Source organism: Plutella xylostella, chromosome 14 (assembly GCF_932276165.1).
Source record: "Plutella xylostella chromosome 14, ilPluXylo3.1, whole genome shotgun sequence".
Classification (NCBI taxonomy): domain Eukaryota; kingdom Metazoa; phylum Arthropoda; class Insecta; order Lepidoptera; family Plutellidae; genus Plutella; species Plutella xylostella.
Window position 1 is genome coordinate 9,464,549 of NC_063994.1, and position 22,331 is coordinate 9,486,879.

General features: G+C 35.6%; 1 protein-coding gene across 1 annotated transcript; it reads left to right on the forward strand.

The window, feature by feature from the left end:
- The first annotated feature begins 408 nt into the window (after positions 1-408).
- Positions 409-8,245, forward strand: LOC125489544. The gene is made up of 2 exons (XM_048625578.1): positions 409-457; positions 7,146-8,245. Exons 1-2 carry the CDS (start codon positions 409-411, stop codon positions 8,063-8,065), a joined length of 969 nt encoding a protein of 322 aa, XP_048481535.1. The 3' UTR covers positions 8,066-8,245.
- The last annotated feature ends 14,086 nt before the right edge of the window (positions 8,246-22,331 follow it).

A 22,331-nucleotide genomic window follows, 5' to 3' on the forward strand; every position in this document is an offset into this window, starting at 1 on the left:
TAGTCGGATAGAGCATAACCAGGTATTAGTGGTTGACTTTGGACACATCTGTCAAGAATTTTATATGGGGATGACGTATAATTGATAAACAATCCCTGGTCGGTTAGTTAACCGACAATGGAGAAATTGGGGCAGAAATTAGTTTTAAACACTTTGTTTAACAAAGTTTAAAGATTTTTTTGTGGTAGTTGTAAATAAAAAAAATAATACAACGTAGCGAACGTTTTAAGTTAGGTAATATTTTGAATTTTTCATGCGCTGTTAAATGTTCTTCAACATTGCAGACGGCATCATTACACCCTGTCCCACTTTTCTCGCCTCCCACCCCATCCGTCCATCCCATCTTTTGTATATTCATTCGTAAATTCAAAGGAAACATCTGTCCCTATCTAATTTACTACAAAAACAATGAGGCATTGGAGCGAGGGACAAGCGGACACAGTAAACATATTCAACAGTACTAAATAAATTGGCAGTACGCCAGAGTATATTGATTTTTGCAATGAACCTCCTTGGGCCGAATGTACCGGGGATTGTGAAGGAAATGATTTGTTTTTAAATTAATGTTAGATTTCTGTCATTGCTGGTTCTGATTGTGTTATCGTATAGTGCGACAAACTTATCTGTTCCGGTGAGACCGAACTATATTGATCCATATCTCATAACTTACCTATGAATTATATGTTCATATAGAGTAGATACGTTTATTAATACCGCAAGAGCAAATTACTACTATGGGCAAGCTTAAAAACTTATAGAATGAAGAAATATTAGACATTTACGTGAGCTCTCACCGGAACAGATAAGTTTGTTGCACTGTACATCGATGTTTAAAGTCTGTTTTTTAATCTCAGATAAGTACTAAATTGACAAATTCCATTGACAGTCGATGCGTGTTTAAGTGACGTATCGTTTTGTTGGCGGGACAATCGACTGTCGATGAACCTGTTAATTTAGTATCTGTAACAAAAAAAGGTTACGGTTCCGAAAGGTGGACGCTTACCTCAATGAAGGTTTTTTAAAATAAATATATCGAAGCCTTTGAAAGTCCCATGAATGTATAAAATAAAAGCCGCTTTTATAGTTTTCATTAAAATATTATTGCAATACCAGTACAGTATACTGCACTATAATAAATATTGTGCATTTTAGCAAAATTTATATTTTATAACTATAAAACTAGGAGTCAATCCGGCTTTCATTTCCCGGAAGCGATGCGTTCTCAGAATAATAACAACCCCGTTGTTGCGTACAGGGTTATATTAATCTAAAAACCTACATACAGCCGAATTCAGAACCTCATTCTTTAAGAATCCATATGCATCGAATTTAAAATAAACAAACATTCACACCTTGTACTAATGGGGTAGGCAGAGGTGCATTGCTGCACCCACTTTTCGCCAGTGTTATGTATCGAATGCATCAAAATTAGTTTTTACACTATTTTAATTATTGTGGATGTTCAGCTAAATAAATAATAAAAATGACTTCTTTTTAGAGTAAGTCAAGTCATAGCGCCGCAAACTTATAGAACCGTCCACTACCTATCTTGTAGGTCATATTTAGATAGATTTTGGTGTATAAATATCAAGTTTTTGTGTATGATTATTTATAAATCGAATTTTCACAAACTTTTGTTTGAGTTTTTCAATTCAATAACTTATGAAAGTAGAGTTTGGTCCTAACAGACGCAATTTCTACTTAGTGCCAATTTCTCCATTGTCGGTTATCTAATCGACCAAGGATTGGTCCATCAACATACGTCATCTACATATAAAATTCTTGACAGATGTGTCAAAAGTCAACCACAAATACCTGGTTATGTTCTAACTGACTATGGAGAAATTGGCACTTACCTTGACAAAGTAACAGAAGTATGTTGATTAGCTTAAAAAGGCACAAAAGTAGAATTGTAATAATTATCAAAATTAAATATAATGTATTTTATTATTACAAATCTCACTACTTTATTATAGATATCGATATCTAGTTAATTGTTTGATTCGGGATAATACTTCCAATTGGCTTTTAGTTGGAAATGCTAAATTGCGTTATCAATTAATTACATAATGTCAGTAGCCAGTATTCATCATCCGATGGAATAATATTCATAACTTTGTTATTTTGCCTTCAACTTTGAAACAAATGGCAAATTTTTATAAGTATTTTTTATACAGGGTGTTGCAAAAAGGGTATTTTAAAGCTAAAGCACTAAGCCGAAAGGGGGTGGCTCAGGGGGTCATTCTGAACAACTTTTGTTCTACGAGTTTTGGAAATTTGTATGGAACCGACAAAGTTTGTATGGAAATTTTTTTTTTTCGTGAATTTTCAAAACTGTTATAACAAAAGTTTATAATTGTTGCAAATGACCGAACGATGTATTTAGTCGTCTGTTAAACGTCTGTCGGTTAGTACAAAGTGTATTTAAAATACTTTGGCGTTTGGTAGCGGCGATCCTAAGTTATTCATATTTATTATTTTTTACTTTTGTGATAAACATGATTGTACTTACCTACAATTTCCACAGCCAAAAAATGTTTAATAATTTATCAACGCCTCCCGAGGCCACGGCACACGGAAATTTCCCCATAGGTGGAAATCAGGTTGACCTATGTTGCGGTGAAGGCGCCAGAATTGACTAATGGCTGCTCTGCCCAGGTGATGCCAAATTGATGACCTGCAACGTCGAATAGAAAAATGGAGTCACTCCATCATATATTATAGACAAAGGCTGTGTGTGTCATTTGAGAGGCGGGAGAGAATGAATTTTACTACAATGGGGGATATATTAAAGCGGAAAATATGAAAATATGGTCGTTTAATACACGTGTGACGTAGTTTTTGTTCAATTGAAAAGCTTCCAGTTTATGGTGTATTTTTACGGAGAATTTACTACTACAAATTGAATGAAATTGTTTTGTAACGAAAAAAAAAACTTTATTTCGGAATATGAGAACGCCATAAAATTTAGTGAACGGGCGATAGATACAAAAATGTATAAAAAATACACGCTTAGGTTTTTATTTATAAAACTTAGAACGTCCCACTATTTAAATTGTTTGCATGCGTAAACGCCACATACGTTTACTAAATATCTAAGATGGATTCAACTTTTAACTTTTCAAATAATTAAAATATGATGGACACGCTAAATGAAACACTACGTGTAATTATTCACTTTGTTACCTTTCTTAATTAGTGCAGAGGGCGTCCCACGCCGTACCGTCTGCTGTGTATGTTGAATTTTCTAAAGTTATTCAGTTTAAATGCAGCTGCAAGGCGCAATGACCTTTTCTGCAACTTAACAAAGACACGGGCGAAAGGGTTCTGAATAAAATATGAATTTCTCTGACGCAGTGTTAGGAAGTACAATTGGTAGCCCCAAGCTGCATACTTTTCAGGGAGTTTTAGCGAGAGTTCACTCATTGTAGATGCTAAAATTGTTAGCCAGTTTGCGCAAAAATGCAGCTTTTTGTTTAAAATATTTCTTTTTTGAACTTCGCTGCGGCGAATGTTTTTTCGTCCCTAGACTGTTTGAAACTTAGCCTGGGATCCTGATGGTAAAGATAATAATAATTGAATTCATTTAGTGTCAAGTAACAAGACAAGGTATAGGTTGAGGATGGCTGAGGATCGAGGGTTGTAGCGCTCCGTCCTTCAAAGAAGCATTGTGTAATTTTGGCCGATGATGATTAAAAAAAAATCATTTGTGACACTCGCCCAAGTATATATTATACTGATTGAAGCCGTCCCAGCGTTTTCAGTGAACGTCGAACTGGGCTCGCATATAGAAACCACTGGGAAAGTGAAGGCGCGTTTCTTTGTCGTGCAGTGGGCAGAGCGTCTTAGGTTGTGTAATAAACATAATCATTAATAATTGACTTTCACAATTGGCTGTTTCTCCTCATTTCTGGCATTAGAAGTGGCATACAGGCAACAGCAACTTTCAACAGCCCGTCAGAAACAGTCACATTGCCAGCGCGTGCGGGTGACGGGAGCTGCATAAATCGCTCTGCCACTGCGATGTGTGACGGCGACTGATGGGCCGTGCTGCGACTGCTGTTGCGATTAGGCGGATTTATATCTGAAACATAACTTCGACTCTTGTGTTTTTTGGCCCAGGCGGAAAAAGTAGGGTGTTAGGTATAAGTTTAACATGCCTGTGTATCTGTCTATGGTAGTGTAGCTCCCAAACGACGAAACCGATTTTCTTTTTGTTTTTTTAGGATCTTAGGTAATGTTACCTAAGTGTTTGTAAATATTTACATACATAGGCGAACTTAATGCTAATTGCATTTTCTTCCAGTTTACCTTTGGTGTTTTGGAGAGAATGGTAGGTTCCTAGTGCTACAGAGAAACTGAGGAAAGAAGCTCATATAAGTATAAGTAAATACATTTTCCACAGTTAGCTATACCTAAGCCGAACAGAGATTTACTTAAGTACTAAACTTAATCTAGATTTTAGATAATATTATTAAATAGGTACACAAAACTCCAATAACTAATATAATAAACAATGTGCCCCGGCACTTTAGATCGGATAAGTTACGCGCTACTGAAAGTGGGTCAAATTGTTAACTGTGTTAATAGCTAATTAGGCAGTTATTTAATTTATGCGAATCAGTTTATTGGTTCTTACTGATACGATGATTATGGATTTATGAACCAAAACGAACAATCAAATTCGAAATCAACCGTGAAGTGGAGGTTGCATGAATTTCATGTTGCAGAATTCATTATTATTTAAACATAGGTACATAATGTAAAGTGTAATTCCCGAAGGGGTAGTCAGAGGTGACATGGAGAGAGAAGGTATCATGAATTCAGTTTGATACTATAAGTGAGGAAGTGATGAAATTTCTACAAGAACATGTTTTGGCAACGATTTTCGTAATGATTTACATTACTTCGTAAATGTTATTTTGTTTTGAATTCACGATAGGTCTCTAGTATCCTATGATAATTTTGAATTACGAATAACTGAAACCATAGACTCATACTAAAGCTGTCAAAAGCCGTTAACGCACCTAATAAATAGGGCAGAATCCGTTTTAAAACCTTGTTAGACTTGGTTTCATTCACAGATTCATCGTCTCGGAATACCCCACAGAGTGAAATCGTGTATTGGGTCGTGTCAAGCCGCCAATTTCCGGAGGCAGTCTTGCTCACGTGTCTATAATGTGCTATAGATAAAACATTAGCACTTATAAAGTAACAGAGGCAGGTAGGTACTTAGGGATAATAACAAACAGTACAGTAATGACCTAACCTACCTACCTACACAAACAAATGCAAGCTGTTGGTGTCGAAAACCTGTCTGCATAATACCTTCGTAAGATTTGGGTGGTTTTAATACAGCGAATGATTCATCGGGTTGAGTATTCGATAGGCCTTCCCCTGGCCGGAATACCCCACCGAGTGAACTCGTGTATTGGGTCGCGTCACTCCGCCAATTTCCGGAATCAGTCTTGCTCACGTGTCTATATGTGCTATAGATAAAACATTAGCACTTATAAACTAAAAAACTGAGGTACTCAAACTCAAAACTCAAACTCAAATTTTTTTATTCATCGTACAAATATAAAATTTTCTAATGAACGTCAATTTTTACAAATTACTCTCCGTTCGGATAAGGGGGGGCTCTTTCTGTCTAAGGAGAAGAACGGAGGCAAGAAACTCCTGAGCCATCTTTTCAAAAAAAGACTTAAAACTAGTTGGTATACAATACATATAAGCTTAATAATAATTATTTTAATAATATGAGCAGAGCTAACTACTTATCACAGCCATGCATTAACGTCCTCTAAGTAATCATCAATTTTATAATAAGCTTTTTTACTGAGTTTCTCTTTAATGTAACACTTAAACTTATTCTCTGGCATTTGAGCAACTTCTGCTGGGAGCTTATTATAAAATCTAATACAGTACCCTAAAAACGATTTATTAACTTTCGCCAGACGCATCGCTGGAAAAGCCAGCTTATGCTTGTTCCTAGTATTAATGTCATGATTACTGCCAATTGTATCAAAAGTTGAAATATTCTTTCGTACATACATTAAATTGGAAAAAATGAACTGACATGGAACTGTAAGGATGTTAATTTCTTTAAATAGTTCTCTCAATGAATCCCTGGAACCAAGTTTGTATATAGAGCGGATGGCTCTTTTCTGTAATACAAATATAGTTTCAATATCAGCTGCTCTACCCCAAAGCAAAATGCCATACGATAATAAGCTGTGGAAATAACTAAAGTAAACTAATCTGGCGGTTTCAACGTCGGTCAGCTGTCTAATTTTCCGTACAGCAAAAGCTGCGGAGCTCAACCTTCCAGACAATTTTTCAATGTGAGGTCCCCACTGTAACTTTGAATCTATAGTCATCCCAAGAAAGACAGTATCATTAACTAGGTCCAATTTATTCCCATCTAGAATAATGTTAGTATCGCATTGTCTAACATTCGGCAGTGTAAATTTAATACATTTCGTTTTCTTAGAATTCAATAGAAGATTATTAACGGTAAACCAATCGTGTATGTCAGATAGAATTGAATTAATTTCATTAAAATTATTTTCTCTTCTTTTAACTTTAAAAAGCAAAGAAGTATCGTCAGCAAATAAAACTATATTAGTCAATTTTTCAACCATAAAAGGCAAGTCATTAATATAAATGAGGAATAAAAATGGTCCTAGAATAGATCCTTGAGGGACGCCTATTTTTACTACTACTAGTACTAGGTAGTTACTTAGGGATAAAACAAACAATACAGTAATGACCTAACCTATCTACCTTCACAAACAAATGCACGCTGTTGGTGTCGAAAACCTGTCTGCTTAATACCTTCGTTAGATTTAGGTGGTTTTAATACAGTAAATGATTCATCGTGTTTAGTCAATAGGCCTTCGTCTGGCCGGAATACCCCACAGAGTGAACTCGTGTATTGGGTCATGTCAGGACGCCAATTTCCGGAGTCAGACTTGCTCACGTCGCCAACTCTCATTCAATGGCAGAAAAACACGATTTATCACCCGGGGAGTGATTCGATAGCGTATTTTGGTAAAGGAGGAATTAAGGCTTAAGTCTAGGTTGCCTGTAGATCGCGATAAGGCCGCCTATGGTTTTTTGTGCCTAGTATATAAGGTTTTTAGGCTATTTTGTTAATTTGTTGACCAATAAACCACCTGAAGTTGCCTCAGTATTTAAGTACTGGTATGGTCACCAAAAGAATAGTGTTAGATGGGCAGGGTCGCTCTCTGGCGAGTATAGGATGGGTTGTGGGGTGAGACAGGGGGGGTTAACCTCCCCAAAATTGTTCAACCTTTACATGAACCAGCTGATCGAGGAGCTCAGCAGTACTAAGGTCGGGTGTCACATAGACGGTCTTTGCATTAACAATATATCGTATGCTGATGACATGGTACTGCTGAGCCCGTCGCTCGGTGCTCTGCGAAGGTTAGTAGGTATGTGTGAGACCTACGCGGAGGCCCATGGGCTTAGGTACAATGTGAAGAAAAGTGAGCTTATGGTGTTCAAGTCAGGCACGAAAACATACACAAATGTGCCTGTTGAGCTTTATGGCACTGCACTTAAAAAAGTCACAAAATTTAAGTACCTGGGCCACTGGGTCTCTGAGGACATGAAGGATCACCATGATATCGAGAGGGAGCGCAGGGCGCTGGCTGTTCGCTGTAACATGTTGGCTCGCAGGTTCGCTCGTTGTAGTGCAGAAGCGAAACGAACGTTATTTAGAGCTTACTGCCAGTCGTTCTACACATGCAGCCTGTGGGTCAACTACACGCAGGGAGTATACAGCGCTCTGCGCGTACAGTACAACAATGCGTTCAGGGTGGTGATGCGGCTGCCACGGCACTGCAGTGCTTCAGGTATGTTCGCGGATGCAATGGTCGATGGCTTCCATGCCATTATTAGGAAACGCTGCGCCTCGTTGCTAGGTCGCATCCGTGGCAGTGGCAACTCCATCCTGCGCACATTGGCCGACCGGTGGGACTCGCCACTGCTGGGGCGCTGGGTCCGTCTGCACGCCAGTAAGGCTAGCACCTGTAAGTAGTCGCGAGTGGCGCGCCAGCGGTGGAGAGTTAATCCACTAATTATTATTATTATTATTATATATTTTTTACTTACCTACAATTTATGCTGTGTTTGTCTCTGTATATAATTTACTGTGTTTGTTTAAAAAAATTTATTTTTATGTTGTGTGATTATGAGCCATGCTCGAAATAAATGAATTTGAATTTGAATAATGATTTTATACTAAGTACCTATGCATTTTATACTGAATCTCTACTTTTTTATATGAAATTAAATGTAAGTACCTAATGGGTATCTCTAGAAAAAACAAATCACAAATTGATTTTCTACATTTGAGCTGCTATATTTTTATAAATGACCCTTCCCTTTCGCCGCAGGGCTATTCGGTAAAAGGACTGGTAAATTGGTAACCTAAGCTAACATATTTCATCGATAAAAAAGTACTTACTGGTAATAATTCATTTTGACTGAACAAATAACTGAAACCCGTGGAACACTTGCTGTAAATCAGCTCCAATGAAACGCGAGAGATAAAGTAAAGTGCTAAAAGAGCGTCATTAGCAGACATCAAACCCGAGACCTTTGTTTCTTCGATCGGTTAAATTCACACAGAATACGTGAAGAGAGATAGATTTAGTCATAATACACTCGCAGGCAATGAAATAGATCCAGTAAAAATAGCACCATATTTCTCCTAAGCGGAAAAGCCTAGCTTAACGACGCCGTCTGCAATATTGAAGTACAGCATGCAGGTTACAGCGTATCAGAATATAAGCAACAAAAAAAATACATACAGACGAATTGAGAACCTCCTCCTTTTGTCGAAGGTGGTTTAAAAAGTAAATATTTTGTTCAAATTTTTAATTTAATGCTATGAAAAGGGGTCGTTATTTTGGTGTCGTCATTTTATAAGTGGGACTTTTTTATTGCTCGTGAGTGATATATCACTGATGGAATTTTATTAATAACATTCCCGTTGGCAGGTGAATCTACTCTTCATATTGAAACACTTTCATTACGGGACCCGTCGCGAAAAGTCGTAGATATTTTATGGGCCATTATTTTATTTTGGGTACAATTTGACATACTTTTACAGATATTTTTTTCAAAAATAAACTTCTTATTAATTAACCTTTCAATATTTATTTATGTTAATTAACATTTATATTATTCATTAAATACATTTGCAGCGATGTTTTCTTGCTATTTCTTAAGGCCCCGTACAGGGTGACGTGCCGCACCAATTTTGGGTTTTCAATGCTCTTCACACAGCACACGCAGTGACACGCACACATGTAAGTTTGCACAGTGGGTCGATAAACTTTTACTCGCCAACTTTATTGACAATTATGTTCAAGTACATTTTGGGTGATTTTAGGGTAAGTAAGTATAATTCTTACTTACACTGGTAGGCACCAGGAAAGAGTAGAAATTAATAGGGGTGCCACTTTACTCTATACTCGGAACCCGATTAGCTTTCTCAAACAAATGTGGTATTTACTTGTAGAAAGGTAACTACAAGTATTAAAGTGTAGATAATAAGTTTCGGGCATCCTCCAGCCAACTGAACCCCGACGACAGCAAAGTAAATACATAGTGTCGCAAAAGGGCTATACTAAGCCAAAAGGGGATGACTCAAGGGGTCATTCTGAACAACATTTGTTCTACGAGATTTGCAAATTCGCGAAAAAAAATATTCGTTTTCCATGGTAAAAAGTCACATGTCCAACAAAGTTAATTTCCAAAACTCGTAGAGCAAAAGTTCAGAATGACCCCCTGTCTTACTCCTTTTTACCGGACTGCCGAAAGAGGAGGGTAATGTTTTTTGATTGTATGTATGTATGTTTGTCTGTTTCTTTGTTCCCTCCTGTAGCCTAAACGGCTTGATAGATTTTGATGTATGAGGTATTGTTAGAAGCGTATTGATGGCGCGATGGTTATAGGCTATGTGACGTTCTATTAAAATGTACATAGCGCCCTCTAGAGGACATAACGTGATGATCGAAAAAATAATAATTCAACTTTGCCGTGTAAGGTATCAAATGAAAGGGCTTGATTTTCACATTATAAAAATATGCATATTGAAGGTATTTAAATAACAACACCAAAATTATTGAAATAAAAAATGATCATGAACTATTGACGTAAAATTTCATAAAATAAAAACAACTAAAAAGTTACAAATAAAAAAATACAATTATAAACAAACGAAAAACCCGACTGTACGCTAAAAACATGAAAACAAGTCCCAATGTTAATGGAAAGTATCGCAGGCGGGGACCAACTTGACCGCCACTCAAGGCCGTTTTCTAAGTAACATTCAGCTAAATGGTGAACCCTCTGCTGGTCGCCGCCTACGATACTTTCCATTAACATTGGGACTTGTTTTCATATTTTTAGCGTGCAGTCGGGTTTTTTGTTTGTTTATAATTTGTTTAGTACTATATACCGCTTTTTCAATACCTGTAAGTAAGTAATATTTTTTGGTAGCAGCATAATATTTTTAATTAATTTTAGGGTTTCGAACGTCAAAAGAAAAAAAGCAACCGTTATAGGATCTCTTTGTTGTCCGTCTGTCACCGCCCTTTTTCTCAGAAACGGGTAAAGATATCAAGCTGATATTTCACATAGATGGGGAGTAACCCAAAAAAAATATTATGGTACTCCCTGTCCCACACAAGTAAATTGGGGCTTATATTTTTTCCAGTTATTTTGATGTGTATCCTTTTTTTTCTTTGTTGTTTTGTATAAGTATGTGTTTGTTTTCTTTAAATCTGTATTTTTTTTGTTGTTACTGTCTATGTGTCGAATAAATGTATCTTTATCTTCAAGTCACGCTATCTATCGTTTGTTTTTTTTGTGGCTACTGTCTATAGAAGAAATTCCGTCATTGACAATTTTACGTTACGAATTTTTTTTTATTTATTTTATTTTTATTTTTACATTTTCGTGGAGAACCAACAGCATTTTGTTAATAAATAATTATTACTTATGAACACATAACAACTTGATGCCATTAACAGAATGAACTTGGTAAACCCAGTAAACCTAAGGGCTCCCACACATAAACACGACACGATGTCGCATCGTGCCACGACGCGGCGTCGTTTCACGATACGACGTCGCGTCGCGGAAATTTACGACTACCATCGTAAAAAAAACACGACATCGTAACGTAAAGTTCCGCGGCACGATGCCGTCGATACAACATTCATTCCCTAAAAATGGACCGCAGTAGACGCGTACTGCTTCTGCTGTTAATAAGAAGACGAAGAAAGAAAAGACAGATACACAGAAGATACTGGATCCACCCATTTCTTTCAACAATGAATAATGGGAGTCACTTTTTAAAGAAGTACAATGCCTTGAAAATAGACCACAACAAGTTCGTGTATCGACACGTAACGACATCGCGTCGTGAATTTACGCGACACGACGTCGTATCGTGAAACGACGCCGCGTCGTGGCACGATGCGACATCGTGTCGTGTTTATGTGTGGGAGCCCTTACACATCCAGAGGAAAAATAAAATCTCTTTCTCTCTCTCTGAAAAAAATACTTAATAGCCCAAACTCGATGCTTTTAGCTATTAACATCTTTGAAATAAAATTGAGCCACCACCGTGTTACTGCCCTCATCAGATCCTCACGAGACCATACCTCAACCAGCACCAAGAGACTGTATTTTTGATCCCTAACCTAATGTTCGTGCGTATTGTCATCACTTAGATCCATTCGCTATATTCCTGCTCCTCATCAGACCTTTACGAGACTGTAATGTCACGAGAATATTGCACACTATCTAATTTAATTTAATGTATTGAATATACTGGAAGAATTATGCTTCCTCAATTTCAAATCAAATTATGTTGGTGTCATAAAAGTTGAAAAAGTGCAATGACAACCAATGTGCAGTGATTTTGTATCTGTACACGATAAGATCGCGAGCTGTCAGTGCTGCCTAAACCGACGTGACCCTTCTTTGGAGGCCAGCGGCCAACTGAGTCAAACGTCACTTGTGTTTATGATTTTATAACACAGAAAGCCGCCATAGATATTTGTATGAAGATTTGAGGGAAAAAAATTGCTCAAGTTTGGGATTAATTTACACAAAATAAGTGTATGTTTATTAAAAAACAAGGTATTTAGCGCCTATTCCAAGCCTTTAACTTTATAATTTGATAAGAATCATATGAAAATTCTTGATGATTACGACACAGTTGTTACAATACGGGAGTGGTTTTTCGTCATATTCTGAATTTAATTTACAGTTATCCATAAGCATTTACTTAAATTCGAATGATTCAGCACCTAGCTAGACTCTTCGACTACCGGTGTGATTTTTTTCAAGGCTGTAGAGCATCATTTACTACATAATTCTATGACAATGCCAACCCTCGATTACCTATTGCTGACCCTTAAAGTTATTGACGTTTAATCGAGGAACGATGACAAAAAAATACCACTGCGTTACTTTCATACAAAATTATGTTTTATTGTTAGGAACATATATTTTGGTTCGTAAACATATACCAGATAAAAAGTAAGAAAAAAAAACATTAATCTAACAGTTTAAATTACAAAATATTCTCAGTTTTGTTATTCATTCTATCATAAAGTTTCCCACTGCGTTACCAATCAATAAGTTTTAATGCAATACTTTTCGAAAAAAGGACAAAATAATCATAATTTTTTGCTCAAAGTTTTAGAAATAGCTCTAAATAAGGTGAATTATAATTATTATATTTAGTTTAACATTTTTTCTAATATAGAGTAGTTAAAATGTTTGTGAATACTCTCAGGAAACGACGGACAAATAGATAACGCTGTGGTTAATTGGTAACACAGTGGTATCTCAATCACAATCTTTATACTTTCTTCAATTAAAACTAATCATAATGTGAAAAAAACTATCAAACTAAAATTAACAGAACTCTTTGTTTAATATCAAACATTAAAATCGCTGAAAATATAACAACTTAATACTAAGAAATATTTCTCATTTTTTTTGCCTATAAAGCCGTTGTTTTTCAGCCGCTGTTTACGCCATTGAGTCTGAAATGTTATACTGTAACAAATAATATGCTCAAATGTTATATTTGTACCATAAATTGAGTAACAGATACCTGAAAACTATAAGAAAAACCCCTGAGTTACTATAGCTACAACTGCGTTACTGAAAAAGTAACGAAGTGTAGCGGTAACGCAGTTGTAAAACAATAACCTATTTGAAGTTAGTACTTAAATGAATACACATACATGGGATATCAAAATGCCCTAATAATTGTTACTAATTATTACATATATTGCATGAAATAAAATAATAAATATCTATAAAACTCACCGTATGTCGCCGGTAACTCAGTGGCGTCACAATAAATACACGCGCTTCTCTCCAGGACTCTCATCCGAAAGACTTGGTCATTTTATCCGTCCCGCTCTCCTTCCTGCACTCCGATACAAAGACACAGCCATTCAAATGATCTTAGGTGTAAGAAAGTGAAAAAAAGTTTATTTATGATTGAATTTCCTAGGGTAACCTAGTGTAGGTGTATTTTTGCTTAGGCTTGGGGACTCGGCCAGGAATATTAATTGTCCCATAATATGTTCATATAAAATCATGAATATTACCGTGAAGTAAAGTTTAAATAATGACATATTCGTTGTAATATTCAAAAAAATTGTTTCCATTATAATTTTTTACACACGTTGTGCTTGTTTCATATGACTCGCTCCGAGGGACAGACAATTTTTGTATGAAAAACAATTGCGTTACCAAAAACAACAACAGAGTTACCGTAATTTGTAAATAAATAAAGTATTTTATATAAATTCATTATATTTTCTGTGACCGGTGTCTTATTTAATTGCTACAGACGGTAGCTATATTCCTGAATTTCATTATTTAATTTTTAAAAAATGTTTCTTTGTAGGGGACCGATAATGGTCCCTAAAATAAAATAATGGCCCTTATATGTATAGAAAAGTAATACATTATCAAACAGAATGCATTGAATGATGTCGTTTCTATCAATTACAACAATGTAATAATAGCTTGTGTTTTTCCATTAAATACTATTATCTTACTTATCATTACGTTTGAAATCAAAATGAAGACACAAACGTAAACAGACGATCTTATTTAAGTCAAAACGTAAAGCCTTATCCACACTTGCGCAAACAAACCCGCCTGCGCTCACCAGATGTGAGCCTCGTCTGCGAACGTGACTTCCAGTCCAGCGGAGTGTGGACACGGCCTAACACAAACACGGTCAAGTTTCGTCTATGTATTCAGTGGAATGGGCAAATATGCTTTTACTAGCCAAAAATAATGTGGCCGCGCCCCAAGCCAAGAATGGACCGTTTTAAATGCTTTGAAATGAAATAATATAAAAATTCTCATTGAATTTCTTTGTAATGAAGTGGATTGTGGACTTCTATTGCATAATTTAATATTAGCGGAAGTATGCTGGTGAAATTTCACCTTTTATAATTTAAAAAGATCCAATTCAAAATATACTGTACTACTGTACAGATAGACTTTGGTCTTTTTCTGCTATAAAAGTGAAGATTGAACCAGATATTCGTATAATTTACAGATTTTCATGAGTTTTTATATACTTACTTATTTGTTTAATTTTCCATGTCACACAGATTTAACTTCAGTCAAATTACCTATATCGAATACAAAATACTTTGTCCTCAATACGCATTCCTGCCAATTTTTTCACAAACTATTACCGTTATTTGTTGGTAATATCCTGATGCTCTGATAAATGTACTTCAATGTTGCATAAGGCGTCGTCAAGCTAGCCTTTTCCGTTTAGGAGTAATTTGGTGCTTTTCTTTGTGGAACCTTTTCATTGCCCGTGAGTGTATAATATTTTTGCTTATTAAGAACTTAATTTAATTTCATTACAGCACATAAAATGTGAATTCCGAATGGCTGAATGTAAACTACACTTTCAAACTCTATTAAGCAAACGTTTAATCGCAATGCCAAGTATTTTGCACTGAAAGTATGCAAAAAAAGATTATAAAATTGCACTTGAAATGTTTTTAAAATATGGATAAGTAGTGCTTGGAAAATTATACAAAATTACCCATGTATAAATGAGTATACTAAAGTTTCCGCTATAAATTCCAAAATTTGAAATATTTGTATCGAAATCTTAATACACAAAGGTACAAACATTATGCTCACGACTCACGAGAACTTACGACACTGTAATCCCCGAAGGGGTAGTCAGAGATGGCTCACAAGCGAGCCACCCGCTTTCCGATGTACATTATGTAACTCACGTCATAGGTTGCCAGCCGTTTTACTACTTTAGAATTTAAAAAAAACACGCACTCACGCCTTGTACCAATGTACTTACTCCCTTGCGGGGTAGGCAGAGGTGCATTGCTGCACCCACTTTTCGCCAGAGTGTTATATTAGTCCCAATGTAATAGGGGGCGGGCCTATTGCCATTTTACGGGCACATCCAAGACTGTGTTTAAACAAATATCTGCCCCAGCCGGGAATCGAACCCGGGACCATCGGCTCAGTAGTCAGGGTCACTAACCACTACGCCATTCGGTCGTCAGAATAAGTTTAGAATAAGTATGGTAATTAATAGGTATGGTATTGCAAAAAGCTTATTTTCCTTACTTACTTTCAAATGTTTGATTTACCTCGGAATAAGGACGCGTTACCTTACACATACTCGTACAATGCACTTAGGGTATATACTACATATTTGCAGGTTTCCTTACCATCCGTAAGGTTTATTTCACAAAGGTACTCATTATGTTATAATGTAATGAACAACTAAGAATTAAATAATAATAAATACCTATCTACCATAAATCTATTTCAATTTAACACTAAGAAATAGTGCAGCAACACTATAATACCTCCTCGACTTCCACATTTATTATGATGAAACCCCACTTTGCACTTTACTCCGTGGCCATTAGGAGAAAATTGCTTGCGCTCAGAATTCATTCTGTAAGTCCACTTTGTTTGCTGTTTGCGTTTTCCAAGTGGTTTTGTTGTGGTGTTCTCGGATGGTCAAGATGTTAGTTTAATGAAGATTTGTACCGCGGGAGTGGTGTCTTGAGCTGCTTGGTTTGTGTCCTATACGGGGTTGTTTTTATTTAGTAACATTTTCATTTCTCATTAGGATTAGTATTAATTATATTCACTCTACTTCGATTTTAATTAGGTCTTTTGAATGTAACTCCTGGAAAGTAAAATTGTGGATGTAAATGAATAACAGAAGTAGTCTTTGAGACTAATAATATAATAAAATAATATGTGGGTACATCTCACACACGGCCATCCGAGCCCAAGCTAGGCAGAGCCTGTGTTATGGGTATCGGACAGCTGATATATCTACACAAATACATAGATAGATACATACATATTAAATATAAATATCAACACCCAAGACCCGAGTACTAAATATTTGTCTTTAAACAAATATCTGCCCCAGCCGGGAATCGAACCCGGGACCTTCGGCATAGCAGTCAGGGCCACTAACCACTACGCCATTCGACCGTCAGACTGTATCAGATAAACACACATGTAGGTACACTGCTAACACACACGGGTATATATGTTACTGTAAAAGCCCGAACAACGGTAAATCCTAGGATTTACCAGTAAATCTTAGGATTTACCAACATGAGTTGGTAAATGTAAGGATTTGTGAAAATGAGTAATTTTTTTCGGGCTTTTACCATTAGAATTTGGTAAATGCTAGGTTTTACCACTGACACCTAGTAAAAGTTGGTTTTGGGAATAAAACAAAGATTAATTATTACCTATTCACATATTTCAATCAAAAACTTAAATTATTTTCTTTCAGAATTTATATTATTTTTTATGAACAGTCATTTTAAAATCTTTTAATCAACATAATTATTGTAACAATGTGTAATAATCATATATTTTTTCATTTTGTAATTATTATCCACCTCTAAATTATTTCCTAAATAGTTAAAATTAAAACTATTAAAATGTCTTCTCAAAAACATCATAATAACGGATTATGGTATTTATGTGTATAGTAATAGATGCGAATTATCATTGAATGCTGGATTATTGGAAAATAACTTTATTTTCACTCATTCACTGAACGATAATTTAAACACGGAAACCGGAAGTAAAATAATTTTCACGTATTGTTATTGTTTACGTCGAGTAAAGTAGATTGCAATAATAAATATTTCTTAAGTTCGGTTAGTTATAAGTTATCATCATCATCACGACTCATTACGTCCCCACTGCTGGGGCACGGGAAGGAAGGGTTTCGATCTAGTCCACCACGCTGGCCTAGTGCGGGTTGGTGGACCCCAACACAAGCAAGCTTGTGCTGAGCGAGTTGTCGGGTAAGTGGGCAACCCGACTGTCAGACGTTTTCAAGCCGCCCGAAGGCCTCTGACTAGGCTTAACGACTGCTGCCGAAGCAGCAACCGGGACCCACGGCTTAACGTGCCGTCCGAAGCACGAAAGCATCCAGAAAAGAACCACTTGAAATCGGTCACCCATCCAATGGCTGACCATGCTGGTTGTTGCTAAACCTCAGTGATCAGTTACGATCACTGAAGCCCGCTCGACTACGGACGCTTTGTTCGACTACGGAGGTTATAAGTTATAACCTGGCTTTTTCAACATTTACCGTGCCTTAATGTAAATCCTAAGATTTACCAAGTGAATAGTGGTAAAAGTGCGAATCGCAAAATCTTTCGGGCTTTTACCATTAAGAGTTGGTAAATCTTAGGTTTTACGCGTAAATCTTAGGATTTACCGTTGTTCGGGCTTTTACAGTAACATATATATCACTTTACGATTCACATTTTTGAATACATAAGTACCATTTAAATAATAGCTTCCGTCCGGCTTTCTAATTGTCTTATGTGTATAGTTAAATAATAACCATGTACTAATATGTATGCTAATGATATTCTGTACGGTTACAGATTACAGAAAGTTGCTGAGTTGTGTCGGTTAAGTGCATTGACCTGGCGACAGAAACATCACTGGTAAATTTCCACCCTCTATTTGGTTTTCTGGGAGTATAGTTGGGTATAAATATTTCAATCTCAACAGTCTCCATGACAAAGGGCTCTTTGTGATCGACATAATGTTTGTAGAAACAAAGAATCACAAAAGACTGGAGTTTACAAACTTTTTTTTCGTACCTATTTGGGAAATAAGTAAAATTACGGTCATTTTTAAAGATGTACATTCGCAATTGGTAGCTATATTTGCTAATATTACTTTAATTAGTGTGTGTAATTGACACCAATTTACCATCAAAACTTACATACAAATTAAACACTCAAGGTTGTCAAACGCCCTTATAATTAATCCTAACTAATATTATAAATGCGAAAGTAACTGTGTCTGTCTGTCTGTCTGCCTGTCTGTCTGTTACTCTTTCACGCCAAAACTACTGAACGGATTTGAATGAAATTTGGTATACATAATAATATGGTCTAGACCCTGGGAAAGAACATAGGCTACTTTTTATCCCGGAATTCCCACGGGAAAACTTTTTAAGGCGAAGCGTAGCGCGCGGGAACAGCTAGTTAATTAAAAAAATGTTAACACAGTCATGTTAAACGATGATACCCAATACGATACGAGTAATTTTAATATAGTCAACATGATATTATTAAAAGTTGGATCTGCACAACAACACCTATCTACGTTTACCAGGAAATTACTTAGAAAATCTAAGCATAATCTACTAAATTAAGCGCGGTCAGCTTCACAACACCCCGCTGGGCTGAAAGACCAACTTTCCCCACTATAGTTTTCAATTAAATTCTGAGAGCACGTAAATTACCAAAGAGATTTTCCCGTAATAAAATTATACGGGTTTGTGTATTTTCGCGTTATTATGTGCTGTTTCCCTCAGACACTCACGGCGGTGATCCCTTGAGATGAAATGCGAGGTATGCTCCTGATTCGTCCTCACTATCAAATCAAATCAAAATCAAAATCAAATCATTTATTTGTTTGTTAAACATAGGTATAGTTACATGAAGGATGTTAGGTATAATATATAAATTTGTTCCACTATGTTTTACCATAAACTGGCGTACAAAACTTTTTTTAAAACTTAAAGTGCAAACACCAACATGCACATGCATTTAACAATATCAAAAAAATCAATCCATAAAAGTTGTAAGTACATGCAGTATGTCAAAAAAAATAATATATAATCGTAGTCAATGTCAATAATTTTTTTAAAAATATAATTTATAGTCATTATTGAAATATATTTACTTGTAATTTAATAATCAATTATATAATTCTAGTCTATTATTAAATATTGTCATTTAAGAAATCTGTCAATTTATAATAACATTTGTTTACTAGCAATTGTTTTAATTTACTTTTAAATAATGGTAGTTTATAAGCTTTGAGGTCGCTTGGCAGTTTATTATAAATATTTGGGGCTAGATTTAGGAAGCTCTTGCTTAACAAAGCGGTTTTAAAACTTTGCTGGCACAAGCGATCACCGTGTCGAAGATTTCTGTCACGTTGCTGAGAGAATTTTGTAAAAAAATCTGGGTTGTTCTTCACAAAAATTGCCATCTCAAAAATGTAAATGCTTGGTAATGTTAATATGTTTAATGATTTAAAAAGAGGCTGACAGCTATCGGAACATTTAAGTCCATTAAATGCACGTATGCATCTTTTTTGTGCTTTGAAAATTCGCTCCCTTTCGCTACAATTTCCCCAAAATAGAATGCCATAACTAAGAATTGAGTAGACGTATCCGTGATATGCTATAATGACTGTTTTTCTACTGACAATTTTAGAAAGTTTGTACAGAGCATATGCAAATTTATTAATTTTTTTGCAGAGTTCATCTGCGTGTTGTTTCCAAGATAGCTTATTATCAATGGTTAATCCTAGAAACTTAGTAACTTCTACATCTTCTATTTGTTCTGAATTATATTTTATATTTAACTTAGGTTTACTGGTTCTTTGGTAAAACTGCATCAATTTAGTTTTATTTATATTAGCTATTAAATTATTTTTAGTCATCCAATTTATAATGTCATGGAGAATAGAGTTGATGTCATTTTCATACTGAGTTAAGTCATTACATTTTATTATAGCAGTACTATCATCGGCAAATAATGTCATTGGGGTTTTTACATTGCTAGGCATGTCATTAATGTAAATCAAAAAAAGTAAAGGTCCCATTATACTGCCTTGGGGTACACCATATGAAGTATTACGCTCCTGAGATTTAAATGTTTTTAATATGTTTTTATCTTTACATAAGGCTGATACTTCTGTGTATTGTCTCCGGTTTTTTAGGTATGACCTTAGAAGATTTAGCGTGTTGCCTCGGACTCCATAGTGTTTAAGTTTTAATAATAGTATGTCATGATTAACAAAATCGAAGGCCTTAAAGGGCCTTACTATAAGACTATTTTATCTCAATCTCTTCGTCCATCCATCCAAAGGTTGTCTGATAGAGATCGCTTTAAGTCATAAGACCGCATTTTGTACCCTTGTTTAGTTATATGTAACTATCAAGTTATAACTAAATAAGGGTACAAATTTAATTATTGTTTTTGGTCTGCTAATCTATTTTGCTTTTTGTCTTATCATGGGTTGTAGGTACAATAATTTTTTTAAGTCCTGAAATCGAAAATCTTTATTTAAACAGAAATCTGTTAAAAAAGGTAATCAATGGGTATTTTATTTTAGCATAAGTATTTAAAGTATAAATAACTGGAAGGGATAAAAACTATTTTTTGCAAAATAGCAGGTGATACTTTATCATTGTTCGCGAGATTAATTTTAAAGTATCTTCCAAATATGTATTTTTAACAACCTTTCTACCTGAAACAAAAATTAAGTTAATGAAATAAAAATTTGGTTTAAATAAACATGTTTTAATTTTTCTTCATTGTTTTTCAGCATCAGTTGGGAACGCCCCCGCTGCAGAGTTACGCTCAGGGGGCTGAGAGCTGCAATGTTTCTTTCCCAGCCGGAGTACCTCTTAATTACGGTGAAAGTGAAAACTTCCACTTGTCGCCGACATTACCAGGGCCGTAAGGGCCAGTTTACTGACAAAGTATTCAAAGTTGAACTGCTAAAAATAGCTTTGATAAGAAGGTTGGCAGGAAGGCTCTGTTTCCCGGTGAATTCCTGTAATTTTCTAAAACGCGATATGTATTGTATTGTCTAAAATATTAGTGGGGCATTTTTTATAGGAGGGTACTGCCACACCCTCCTTGGGTACCAGCTAGAATATTACGTGAGTAAGTAAGTAGGTTTGTGTTGGTTTGTCACATAATAATGTTGGCATGAACAAAAAAAACAGCAAACCAAACATCTAAGTATCCATACATACAAACTTTCACTTTGACAATACCGTACCAGTATGATTTCCATACAGAAATAAACGATATCACCACGGGACAGGACACTATAATCTACTCCATCACTCTGGCCAACTTTTTGCGTCCCCTAGGGCGGGACCGCTTACAGAGGGCCGGATACTAACGATGCTATTCCATTCATTGCCGTACGATGGACATTGGCGAATGGCAGCCATTTGCTTTTCGACTTCGACTAAACAGTGGATAATATTATGCGGTAGTTTTCCTGGTTCCGTGATTTTACGTGCCTAATAATTAAAAAAATTAAAAAACCGACTTCAAAAAACCACTAAAATGTAAGAAATAATTTTAGGTTTACACAAATTATATGTGACAGTACAAATATACCTAAGCAGGAACTGTTCTTTTTTGATGTTGGTGCGGTGACAAAGTAATCTGAAGAAATATGGCACCAACTTCAAAAAAGAACAGTTCCTGTTTAGGTATATTTGTACTGTCACATCTAATTTGTGTAAACCTAAAATTATTTCTTACATTTTAGTGGTTTTTTGAAGTCGGTTTTTTAATTTTTTTAATTATTATTTTATTTTATAGTTTTTAGTTTATTTGCAATAATTTTTAATCAAAAGTAAGATGCAAATGATACCAAAAAGTCCTACTAATCAATACGAATCATTCAAGCCTAAACACGAGGTAGTTGCTATATACCTTTGACTGCATTCCGTTTCCATCATCAGATCAGCTCAAGGTCACTATCATATTTTTTTGTTATAAGAACTATATTTACGTTCTTAATTTCATTAGAATCGGTTAATATGTGTCCAAAATGGAAATTCATACCCTGTTTTTACCCCTTTACCCACACTTAGGGGTAAGATAAAATTCTGAAAAAAAATGGGACCACCTGGGAGCTCAACCCAA